This window comes from Castor canadensis, chromosome 3 (genome assembly GCF_047511655.1).
Source record: "Castor canadensis chromosome 3, mCasCan1.hap1v2, whole genome shotgun sequence".
Classification (NCBI taxonomy): domain Eukaryota; kingdom Metazoa; phylum Chordata; class Mammalia; order Rodentia; family Castoridae; genus Castor; species Castor canadensis.
Window position 1 is genome coordinate 169,192,210 of NC_133388.1, and position 13,545 is coordinate 169,205,754.

A 13,545-nucleotide genomic window follows, 5' to 3' on the forward strand; every position below is an offset into this window, starting at 1 on the left:
ATATTGACACAGGATGTTTTCTGAGATATTATTGTTCAAATGAATAGGTACTAACGCATGTGTTTACAGAGCTCCATCAATCAAACAGAAATGGTTTTGTTTGTTTTCCCCCTTGCCAGCAGTAGTGAAACTTCTAATGAAAGAAATGTTGAGATTAGAAAAGATTTTAATGATTTCAAAGGGAATACCCTACTGCAAATTATTCATGCCCTGTGAAATGATGATGTGCTCTCCCCCCATACATTCTCAATGGCTAGCATGTGAGTTTGGCAACTTTCCTAGGAACCTCTGTGTTCCTAGTCTAATAAACATGTCCCAATCTCCATTGTATGGCAAGACACTATCTCCTTCTGTTCTTAGTTAGGTAAAATCCTTTACATTCTTCAGATTCAAGCAGTTTACACTACCACTATTACTACTACTACGCCTTCCAACAACGACTTACAGAGAAATTGCTTTTTGCTGAGCAACAGTCTTCATCACCAAAAAACCTTATAAGGTAAGTGTTCTTATTTCTCAGTTTTTCAGGTGAAGAAACAAAAGTAGACAAGAGGATTAAGTGGTTTACCCAGTTCCTACACATGGTAAGAATAAGAATCACTGTTCCAGTACTTTATGATGGAGTGCAAATTCCATTGCTGTTAATTGCATTGCTGTGACACATGGGTATTTCTAGTGTGCCAAAAGCTCAAGGTTCAAATATGACCACAATTACTGTCTCATCAGCTTATAATGATAACACTAGATAATAAGGTCTTTGAAAATGGAAGCTATATTTTAAGTTCATGCCCAGAATGAATAGGTTTTAAACAAATATTTGCTAAATTAATTGGATTTATAAACTTCCCTCAGAGCTATTAGAAACTCACAATAAAGACTGGCTTGAATGTCTGGTAGTATTCTGTTTAGCATTGTTTATAGTTTGCAAATAGATCCATTTATCCAGAGATTTGTTTTTGCTACCTACAAAGAGCCATAAGTGTTACAAATTCATGAAACGAAGTTGTTGCTTAGAAAATCACTGGTATCCTCAAAACCAACACACAAAAGTCAGTAGCATTACTATACACAAATGATGAACAGTCTGAGAAATAAATCAGGAAAACAATAGCATTCACAATAGCTTCAAAAAATTAAAATACCTTGGAATAAATTTAAAGAAGGAGGTAACTGACTTATACAATGAAAATTACAAGTAGAAAAAAAGAAATTAGTGAAGACATTAGAAGATGGAGGACATGCCATGCTCATGGACTAGCAGAATCAATATTGTGAAAATGACTATGATACTGAAAATAATCCATATGTTCAATGCAATCCTTGTCAAAATTCCAATGACAATCTTTACTGAGATAGAATCTTAAAGTACATATGGGAGCACAAAAGACCTTGAATTGTCAAAGCAATCCTGAGCCAAAACAACAATGCTGGGGGTATCACAATATCTGACGTCAAATTATACTACAGAGTCATAGTAATAAAAATAGCAGGATACCGGCACAAAAATAGACATGAAGGTCAATGGAATAAAATATAAGACCCTGACACAAACTTACACAACTACAGCCATCTGATTTTTGATAAAGGTGTCCAAAATATGGATTGGAGAAAAGATGGCTTCTTCAACAAATGGTGCTGGGAAAACTGGATTTCCACCTGATGAAGACTGAAACTAGATACCAGTTTCAGTCTAGATACACTAGACTACACTAAACTAGATACACCTTGTATTAGCATCAATTCAAAATGAATTAAAGATCTTAATGTAAGATCTGAAACAGTGAAGTTAATCCAGGAGAAAAACAGGGAACACAATGGATCCATGGCATAAGCAATAACTTTATGAATGGAAGTCTAGTAGCTTAGCAATTAAGAGAAGTATTGACAAATGAGACTGCATGAAACTAAAAAGCTTCTGCACAGCAAAGGAAACAGTCACCAGACTGAAGAGTCAATCTACAGAGTGGAAGAAAATCTTTGCCAGCTATACATCTGACAAGGGATTAATAGCCAGAATATATTGGGAAGTCATGAAACTAACCTCTCAAAGAATCCAACAACCCACTGAATATAAATGGGCAAATGAAGCGAACAGACAATTCTCAAAAGAAGTACAAAAGGCCAATAAATACATGAAGAAGTGTTCAACACCTTTGGTCATAAAGGAAATGCAAATCAAAACTACATTGAGATTCCAGCTCACCCCAGTCAAAATGGCTATTATCAATAACACAAACAACAAATGCTGGCGAGGATGTGGGGAAAAGGAACACTCTACACTGTTGGTGGGAATGTAAATTAATGCAACTACTATAGAAAGCAATATGGTGGTCCATCAAAAAACTAAAAATACCTATTCTGGGAATAATCTGAAGGAATGTGTTCCAGGATACCTTAGAGCCACTTGCATACCTATGTTTATTGAAGCACTATTTACAATAGCCAAGCTTTAGAAGCAGCCTAGATGCTCCACAACTGATGAATGGATTAAGAAAGTATATATATATACACAAAGGAATGTTATTCATCCACAAAGAAGAATGAAATTATGTTGTTTGGATGGAACTGGATAACTTCATGCTAAGCAAAGTAAGCTAGGCTCAAGAAGTCAAAGATTGCATGTATTCCCTCATATGTTGAAGTTAGACCTATAAATTAATTGAATATGTACACACATATATGATCACACACACACACACATATATAGTGAGAGAAAGAACAAAATTGTGTCAGTGAATCTGTCTGATGTGAATATGGGAAATGGGGGAGGGAAAAATGTTAGAGAATGAAAAATATTGAAACAACCCTTCTGTATATGAATATAATACAGTTTACTGTACTATAAGTTGTTGAATATTAGAGGAGCATGGTGATACAGAATGAGTAAGTAAAGGGTCATTAATTTGATTAACGTATGATACATACAGACCTGAAGAAACGAGGAGACACTCTCTTGGGCTATTAATATATACATAAAAAATGAAGGGAATGGGGATAAAATAGGTCCTTTCCAGGGATATGTAACAGTGGGCAAAAGAAAAGGGTGAATGGGGGTGAATATGGTTTATATTTATATGTAAAAATAAAAGAATAAAACCTGTTGAAATTGTTCTGAAAAGAGGGGAAGAGGGAAGAAGCAGAACAACAGAGGGAGTAAATCTAACTAAGATATATTGTAAGCACACATGTAAATATCACAATGTATTCCCCATGTACAAATATATGCTAATAAACAGAAGTAAGCAAACAGAAGTGAAACACAATGCTCATTTGGGGATGAATGAAAAAGTAGGATATGCAGTATTTTGAATCTCTGTAAAATTGTTTTTTATTCATTTATCCAAAAATATTGGTCTCAAGAATGTGCATGATGTCTTGGTAGAAACTTCAGGGTGCTATAAATATGGATCCATCAGTCTCCTTCCTTTCTGGGCTAGCAAGCTGGGCAAGGGGTTTCCAGTAATTCAGTTTAGTAATGTAAGAGATAAGAACTGTGAGAAGGTCAGGAGAGATTTTTTTTGGGGGGTGGGGAGTGGCTTTACAGAGAAAATGGTGCCAGAATCAGCATTTCAATGATGAAAAGGAGGAAATGAGTACTTTCTAGAACAGAAAAACAATTGAGAAAAAGACATTTAAGGCATGGTTGCAGTCAGTGTCTGTGTCTATAAGAATGTTAGTTAAAAGGGGAAAGGGAGGTGAAACAAGAAATTTGGCTACATGGGTGACTTCCTGTATGGGTGAACACATTTGCCAGAGAAGGAGGAACTGAGCAAGTGGTTTCTCTGCAGGGGATTAACGTGATGAAAGCAGCATTATAATAATGTGAATTCAGTGCCAGTCCACAGTGCTGAGGAGAGAGAAACTCTGGTTGCTTAATTAGAGGACAGTTGAGAGGTCTACCTGAGAGGTACTGGGGGATAAACTGGAATGAAAATGGACATTTGGGTTCTAACGTCACCATCAAACAAAATAAAATGAAAAGGGTTGCTTTAAAGTAATATAAGGAAAATGTTTGCATACATCAATTCATTCCTATTTATTCCTTGAATAGTTGAATATTTACCATGCGCCAGGCCTGAGTGTCCCCAAGTTGACATATGAATGAGATTGCATTTTTGCCTCTAAGGAACTCATGGTCTATGAAAAGAGAGAAAAATAACTAAGGGTTACACACATTAAGAGGACTTTTTTTCCTCTTAGTAGTGACGTAGGTAGTTCTCATTATATTCCTTGGGGTTGTGCTTAATAGCGTTCAGTTATAAACTGGCCAGAATTAGGGTAAAGTCTGTGATGTGCTGTATATGGAAAGGAGCTGACTTTCAGTAGATTTAAAGGGTGTTTCTTTTCAGATTCTATTTACTGCCTCAAGCTGATCATCAGCTGTTTAGCTGAGGATAAAAAACCCAGACAGTGGAGGATAGAAGACAGTGAAAGGGGTGAGGGCCTGAAGCCCTGCAGACACACCTAATTGTCTAACTTCCAAAATATCCTTCAGCTTCATCAATCTTTGATGAAACTTAAGATCTTGTTCTCTGGGCTGAATGTCTTTCAAATGGGTGATAGATCCTCTTGTCAAGATAAAAAAGAATAGAATGAACCCCCATAGCCTACAACTGTCATCATTTCACTTTATTTGGACAACAATCGGCTGATGAAGAGGGCTTGAGCTTCTAAAAAGAAGAAAAAAAAAGTGCTTCTGTATTACTCACCAGTCTTTGGGTTCTGTCAGCTTCACTGAGAGCACTTGCCAAATAAAATGATTTAGCAGGTAGAAAGTAGTTTATAAGTGCAATTTCCACCCCTTCCATTGGAAAGTAAATGATGATTCAGACACCAGCAGTAGCTCAGGCTGTAAATGAAGTTCTCTGGGTTGTTCTTCCCGGTTGAGTCATTGGCACAAGTTGGAGTCTGGTTTTGCATGACTGGATTTTGAGATATGTTGGCATAGATGAGTGCCAGGCACATAGTAGGAGCTCAGGGTATTTTCATTCACATCACCTTAAGTTCTCTGACTGCCTTCTCAACTGTTGCAGATATACAAAGGAAAGAAAGAAGGAGACATTTAGAACAAAGACAATGTTGAATTAAAGCAAAATTATGGGGTCACAGAGTTCATCCTTGTAAAGAAATGTAATACATATTTTATGATTGATATCACATATATATATGTATATATATATACTTCCCATTTTAACCAAAACATTCTATACTGAAAAAAGATACTAGAACACCTTTCCCCAAACTCAAGTATATTCTATACATAATAGTCACTGGACAAGATCAATTTTGTGAATTGAATAAATTCACCTCCTTTTCCTTTCTCTGTGTTCTTTGGCCAAATATTAGGTAAAAATCAATGAATCAATTTTAAACTTTTTTCATGTTAACTCAAATGATACATCTTATTACATTTTTCTTTTGAAAGCAACACCCTAGTGTTTTCAAATTTTGATGTCTTTTCTAATTGCTAATATTCTATTTGTAGGTTCAATTCCTTAGGCATACTTTAGCCCAGACTTCTTTCACTTAGATTTTTAAAGTTAAAAAATTGCAAGCAAGGTCAGATCCAAAATGACAACTAGGGTAGGGAATCAGAAATCCTAATCTCCATGACCCCAGAAACATTGAGATGTTGGAGCTACACTTGGAAGACACAGCATCAATCAAAATCAAACTCTGTGACATCCTGGACCCCTGGCCACACTGCATTGAAAAAAAAGCAGGGCCAATTCTCCCTGCCAGCTGGCTCCAAAGCTGCCTGCATAAAACTGCAGAATGAACAGATGAGCATGTGACTCTCTTACCCACCCCTAGGGAAAATAATCCAGCATAGCCCCTGTGCAGACTGAACCCTCCCTTCCAGCAAAATTGAAAAGCATAAACAGTGAACTGTAATCTAACACTGACAGAGAGGTGGGGGGTGGAGCATTGAACCTGCCCTGGAGAATGGGGTGGGTCAAGGAGCCAAACTCTCAGTACTGAACTCTCTGTGACAAATGCAGGTAAAGCAGCATATGATCCAGCAATACCACTCTTGGGGATATACCGAAAAGAATGTGACACAGGTTACTCCAGAGGCACCTGCACACCATGTTTATTGCAGCACTATTCACAATAGCCAAGTTATGGAAACAGCCAAGATGCCTCACTACTGATGAATGGATTAAGCAAATGTGGTATTTATACGCAATGGAATTTTATGCAGCCACGAAGAAGAACAAAATGTTATCATTCGCTGGTAACTGGATGGAATTGGAGAACATCATTCTGAGTGAGGTTAGCCTGGCCCAGAAGACCAAAAATCGTATGTTCTCTCTCATATGCGGACATTAGATCAAGGGCAAACACAACAAGGGGATTGGACTTTGATCACATGATAAAGCGAGAACACACAAGGGAGGTATGAAGATAAGTAAGACACCTAAAAAACTATATAGCATTTGTTGCCATCAACGCAGAGAAACTAAAGCAGATACTTTAAAGCAACTGAGGCCAATAGGAGAAGGGGACCAGGAACTAGAGAAAAGGTTAGCTTGAGAAGAATTAATTTAGAAGGTAACACACATGCACAGGAAATCAATGCAAGTCTACTCCCTGTATAGCTATCCTTATCTCAACTAGCAAAAACCCTTGGTCCTTCCTATTATTGCTTATACTCTCTCTTCAACAAAATTAGAGATAAGGGAAAAATAGTTTCTGCCACATAGCAACGGGGTAGGGAGGGAGAGGGAGGGGGTGAGGGTAGGGTAAGGGTGGAGATGGGGGATGGGGGGAGAAATGACCCAAACATTGTATGCACATATGAATAAAATAAAAACTAAAAAAAAAAAAAAAGCAGCATAGGCTGAGAGTGGGGACAGGGCAACAAATCAACATCCCAGAGGAGCTGCTAGCACCCAGCAGAGATCAGGAGAGGCATAAAGGCTGACAGCGGGAGTGGGGTGACAAGCCAACCTCCCAAAGGAGCCACTAGCACCCAGCAGAGAAATTGGGAAAGCATAAATGCTAAAAGCAGGGGTGGGACAACAGGCCAACCTCCAAAAACAGGGCAGGTAGTGAATCCCAAAGCTGATTTCTGGACAGAGATTCAAAACTGAATTGCCCCACCTTGCTGGGAGAGGAGATATGCAAACACATCTCTGTGTTTGCACATCTAAAGGGCAATGCAGCTGCTGCTAGGTGAAAACAATAGCTTTGACCACCCTGCATGAGCTGGCAGTCTTTCCTCATCTCACAATTCCAACTAATCTGTGGACAGAAGAAACCAAATACCACTCACAAGCCAGTCACCTGGTGAGACCACATCAGAACTTCTGCTTGTATGCCAATACCAGGATTGGACACCTAAGGAATAACTTCAGAACTTTTACCAAAAGACTGAACTTTCTGTGGTTACTGAATGTGGTATTTTTGTCATGTTGTCTTTTTTAATTTTTATTATTCCTGTGTTATTAACTTCACCATCACTATTCTCTTATCTCTATTCTTACTCTCTTCACTTTCCCTCCTTCTCCTGTGCTACAATCCATTACTCTCCCAACTACTCTTTCATCCTCTTCCCATCCACTCTTTCCCCAGTCTTCACCTCCCCTCTTATTCTCCCCTAATCTGTCACCACACTATGCCTCCCTCTTTCACACTCACCACCTGCTGACTAGCCTACTGTACCAACAGTACACAAACCCAACCCCCTGCAATCCCTGACACAAGCACCCTCCACTACAACAACAGAAATACACCCAAACACACACAAGGGCCACAAAACCCAGCAGCTTTCATACCTCTTCCCCCACCCAACCACCCCCTTTCCCATCCCCCCCTTTTTAGTACCACCTTTACCAGTTCCCTACAATCTAAAATAAGTCTAATAACCATTATCCTCCCTTAATACCACAGTCTGTAGATATTATCATCAAGGGGTTTTCTAAATAATATGTAAACAACTGGCCTGGCATTGAAACTGTGAATTTGTTATTGCTAAATTACACCTCCCAGCCAGGGACAGAAAGAGCACATCAACCTAGCTAACAACCATGTCAGTCACAACACAAAAATTAAATCAGGGAAAGAAATCAGCAATCAAACCACCAATTAACCTATCAAAAACATAGTTGCCCAGCACCAAGTGGAGCAATGAGAAGAAGAAGAAGGGATGGAAACCACTCTCCTCAAAAAAGTAATTCAATACAGGATTCAGTGGGAAATGAAGAAAATGGTACCCAGTTCTTGACCTCAACAAAATAATGATAAGTGTCACTAAGGAGCCCAGTGACATCCACATAAAAACCCTCAAAGAAGAAATTTTGGAAGATACTACCAAGAAAATCATGGAGAAGATACTAGACATAGTTAACCAGAATGTACAAGATGCACTCAAGAAATTTCAAGACACCAAAAATAAAGAACATGGGAAGACACAGAAAAAAATAAAGGAACTCAGAGAGGACTTCAACAAACACCAAAGTTAAACAAAAGACACTATAGAAAGGGAAGTACATGAATTAAAGATGACAACACAAAATGTAAAGGAGGAGCTGAACAAAAATATGGAAAAGCTCAGAAAAAGAATCAAACAGAAAATCTGGAAATAAAAATGTCCCTATAGTCAAAAAAAAAACATAGTGGGATGCCACTCCAGAAGACTAGAGGAAATAGAAGACAGAATCTCAGAGCTTGACGATAAAATAGAAATTAAAGAAAAAACAGGAGAAATTTTAGTCAAACAATCCAAGAGCTGTGAAAGGAATATACATGAACTCAGTGCCTCCATCAAATGATCAAGCCTGAGAATCATGGGCATTGAAGAAGGAGAATAGGTGCAAGTCAAAGGGATACATATATATTCAATAAAATAATAGAAAAATTTTCCAAACCTAGAGAAAGTTTTTCCCATTCAGGTACAGGAAGCCTCTAGGACACCAAACAGACTTGACCAAAATAGAACATCCCCATGGCATATTATCATTAAAACAGCAAGCACAGAGAACAGAGAAAGAATATTGAAGGATGTAAGAAAGAAAAAAAATAACCTATAAAGGTAAATCTATCAAAATAACAGCAGATTTCTCAACAGAAACCTTAAAAGCAAGAAGGACATGGGGTGAGGTATTTTGGGCACTGAATGAAAATAACTTTAGCCCTAGGATACTCTACTCAGAAAAACTATCATTCAGAATGGATGGAGCCATGAAAATCTTCCACAATAAACAGAAACTAAAACAATACATGACCACCAAGCCACGACTACAGAAAATTCTACAAGGATTTCTGCACACAGAAGATGAAAGCGAACAAAGCTACAAGAGGATGGGAACTATCAAACCACAGGAGAAGAAAAGACAAGTAATCAGAGAGTAGCATTGATTCAACTGCACACAATCAAATCCTTAAACAACAAAAACAACTAAATGGTAGGAATTACTACATACCTATCAATATTAACACTGAATGTCAATGGATTTGACTCCCCCATCAAAAGACACCAGCAAACTGGATTAAAAAGGAAGTTCTGGCAATCTGTTCTTTATAAGAGTCCCATATTATTGACAGAAATAAACACTGGCTTAGGGTGAAAGGCTGGAAGAAGATTTACTGAGCTAATGGTCCCCCTTAAACAGGCAAGAGTAGCAATACTTATATCAGACAAAGTAGACTTCAAACCTACATTGGTCAAATGAGATAAAGGAGGATACTACATACTAATAAAGGAACCAATACATCAAAAGGAAATAACAATAATCAACCTATATGTACTCAGTGTAAGAGCACCCCATTTCATCAAACATACACTAAGGACTTAAAAACACATATAGACTCCAACACAGTGGTAGTGGGAGACTTTAATACCCCTCTAACATCAATAGATAGGTCATCCAAACAAAAAATCAACAAAGAAATCCTAGAACTATATGACACTATAAATCATATGAACCTAACTGATGTCTACAGAACATTTCATCTAATATCCATACAATATACATTTTTCTCAGCAGCCCTTGGAATTTTCTCCAAAATAGATTGCATCTTAAGGCACAAAGCAAGTCTCAACAAATATAAGAAACTAGAAATTACCCCCTGCATTCTGATCACTAATGCATAAAAACTAGAACTCAACAACAACAACAAAACGCAGAAAATATACAAATAATTGGAGGCTGAATAACACATTGCTGAATGAACAGTGGGTCACAGAAGAAATAAGAGCAGAAATCAAAAGTTTCCTGGAAGCTATTGAAAATGTAAAAACCACCATTGAGAACTTAAGGGACAGAGTAAAGGCAGTCCTAAGAGGAAAGTTTATAGCATTAAGTGTATATATTAAAAGGACAGCAAGATCTCAAATGAATGAGCTAGTGCCACACCTCAAACTCCTAGAAAAACAAGAACAAGGAAAGTCCAAAACAAGCAGAAGGAGAGAAATAATAAAAATAAGGGCAGAAATTTATGTAATAGAGACTGAAAAAAACTGTAAAAGAATCAATGATACAAAAAGCTCATTCTTTGAAACAATAAACAAGATTGACAAGCCCCTGGCAAATCTGACTAAAATGAAGAGGGAAAAGACCCAAATTAGTAAAATCAGAAACAAAAAAAAAAAAGTCAATAACAATAAAAACTCAGGGAATCATCAGAGATGACTTTGAGAACCTATATTCCAATAAATTGGAATATCTTGAAAAAGTGGACAAATTTCTAGATACTTATGACCATTCAAAACTGACCAAGAAGATATTAGCCACCTAAACAGAGCTATAACATGTAATGAAATTGAAACAGCAATAGTCTCCCAAACAAGAAATGTCCAGGACCTGATGGATTCTCAGCTGAATTCTTCCAGACCTTCAAATCACTAATATCAACACTCCTTAAACTTTTCTAAGAAATAGAAAGGGAAGGAACACTGCCTAACTCATTCTATGAAAGCAGCATTACACTCATCTCCCAAAACTGGACAAGGAAACATCCAAAAAGGAGAACTACAGGCCAGTTTCCTTAAGGAATATTGATGCAAAAATATCCTCAATAAAATAATGGCAAACCGAATCCAACAACATATCAGAAAGATCATTCACTATGACCAAGTCAGCTTCATCCCAGGGATGCAGGGATTGTTCAACATATGAAAATCAATGAATGTAATACAGCACATTAATAGAAGCAAAGACAAAAACCATTTGATCATCTCAAGAGATGCAGAAAAAGCCTTTGATAAGATTCAATACCACTTCAAGATAAAAGCTCTAAGAAAACTAGGAATAGAAAGAATGTTCCTCAACATTGTAAAGGTTATATATGACAAGCCTATAGGCAACATCATAATTAATGGGGAAAAACTGAAACCATTTCCCCTAAAGTCAGGAACAGGACAAGATGCCCACTGTCCCCACTCTTATTCAACATAGAACTGGAATTCCTAGCCAGAGCAGTAAGGCAAGAAGAAGAAATAAAAGGAATACAAATAGATAAAGAAAGAGTCAAAGTATCCCTATTTGCAGATGACATCATCCTATACCTCAAAGACCAAAAAACTCCACCTAAAAACTCCTAGACAACATAAACAGGTTCAGTAATGTAGCAGGATACAAAATCAACTTACAAAAATCAGTAGCCTTTCTGTATACCAATAATGAACAAATTGATAAAGAATATAGGAAAACAATCCCATTTGCAATAGCCTTAATAAAAATCAAATACCTAGGAATAAACTTAACAAAGGATGTAAATGACCTCTACAAGTAGAACTACAAACCATTGAAGAAGGAGATCAAGGAAGATTGAAAGATCTCCCATGCTCATGGATTAGTGGGATCAATGTAGTAAAAATGGCTATACTATCAAAATCAGTTTACATGTTCAATGCAATTCCCATCAAATTCACAGTGATAGTCATTATAGAGATTTAAAAATCTACCCTAAAGTTCATTTGGGAACAGAAAAGACCACAAATAGCCAAGGCAATACTGAACAAAAAGAGCAATGCTGGAGGTATAAAAATACCTGACTTCAAACTATACTACAGAGCCATAGCAATAAAAACAGCATGGTACTGGTCCAAAAACAGATATGAAGACCAGTGGAAGGGTATGAATCCACACAGCTATGCCCACCTTATTTTTGACAAAGGCACCAAAAACATATGATGGAGAAAAGACAGCATTTCCAACAAATATTGCTGCAAAAAGTGGTTATTTGCCAGCAGAAAACTGAAACTAGATCTATGCCTATCACCTTGTACTAGTATCAACTCAAGTGGATTAAGGACCTTAATATCAGACCCCAAACCTTGCAGTTAGTACACAAAAGAGCAGTGAATATCCTGGAAACAATAGGTATATATTGCAATGACACCCTCAGCAGAACTCCAGCAGCCCAGCAACCAAGAGAAAGGATGGCAAATGGGACTACATGAAATCAACAAGCTTCTGCACAACAAAAGAAAGGGTCTCTAAACTGAAGAGACCACCCACAGAGGAGGAGAAAATATTTGTTAGCTATACATCATGCAAATGACTGATAACCAGAATATACAGAGAGCTCAAAAATTTAAACTCCCCTAAAATTAATGAACCAATAAAGAAGTGGGCAACTGAACTAAACAGAACTTTTTCATGGAAGAAGTCCAAATGGCCAAAAACATAGATGAAAAAATGCTCGCCATCCCTGACCATAAAGGAAATGCAAATCAAAACCACAATTCCACCTCACTCCTGTTAGAATAGCTATCATCAAGAATACCACCAACAACAAATGTTGGCAAGGATGCTGGGAAAAAGGAACCCTCATACACTGCTTTTGGGAATGTAAGCTAGTACAACACTTTGGAAAACAATATGGAGGCTTCTTAAAAAAATAAAGATCTGCCATTTGATCCAGCGATACCACTCCTTGGGATATTCCCGAAGGAATGCAACTCAGGTTATTACAAAGGCACCTGTACACCCATGTTTATTGCAGCACTTTTATAATAGCCAAGCTATGGAAACAGACAAATGTCCCACTACCAACGAATGGATTAAGCAAATGTGGTATTTATACACAATGGAATTTTACTCAGCCACAAAGAAGAATGAAATTTTGTCATTTGCAAGTAAATGGATGGAACTGGAGAACATAATCTCGAACAATGTTAGCCAGGCTCAGAAGGCCAAAAATCACATGTTCTCCCTCATATGCGGATTATAGCCCTAAAACAAATGCAGTAATATTTTGGACATGGGTCACACACTAAGGGGAGAACATGCAATGGAGGAATAGGGAAGGAGAAGGAAACCTAAAACTTGAATGTGGCTGATGTGCTCGCTATAGAGGAGTAAATATAGTAACTTTAAACTGGCAGAGGCCACTATAGGAAGGGGACCTATAAGTAGTGAAGGGTCTGGAAGAGATGAATCAATGTAGGTTGCAACACACAAGTGCATGGAAGCAACGCTAAGAATCTCTCTGTATAACTATCCTTATCTTAAACTAGCAAAAATGCTATGTCTTACTTATAATTGGCTACGTTTTCTTTTCAACAAAATCAGAGACAAAGAGGGTGGAACAGGT

General features: G+C 37.5%; 1 protein-coding gene and 1 long non-coding RNA gene across 10 annotated transcripts in view; one reads left to right on the forward strand and one right to left on the reverse strand.

Annotated features, from left to right (window-relative positions):
• LOC109699265 (nonsense-mediated mRNA decay factor SMG5-like) overlaps positions 1 to 13,545 on the forward strand; it is a 121,040-nt gene that overhangs the window by 80,331 nt on the left and 27,164 nt on the right. For 7 of the 9 annotated variants that reach the window (XM_074069073.1, XM_074069067.1, XM_074069069.1 and 4 more), the window contains one exon: positions 521 to 584. In XM_074069073.1, the coding sequence (XP_073925174.1) occupies positions 521 to 584 (64 nt within the window). Of the gene's footprint in view, positions 1 to 387; positions 500 to 520; positions 585 to 13,545 lie in introns of all 9 variants that reach the window. The other 2 variants (XM_074069075.1, XM_074069076.1) reach the window with 1 other exon arrangement.
• Positions 4,039 to 13,545, reverse strand: part of LOC141421717 (uncharacterized) — a 33,913-nt gene continuing 24,406 nt past the window's right edge. Inside the window, exons 2-3 of the long non-coding RNA XR_012446387.1 lie at positions 4,710 to 5,024; positions 4,039 to 4,137 (exon numbers count right to left, since the gene is read on the reverse strand). This is a non-coding gene — a long non-coding RNA (uncharacterized lncRNA). The remainder of the gene's footprint in view (positions 4,138 to 4,709; positions 5,025 to 13,545) is intronic.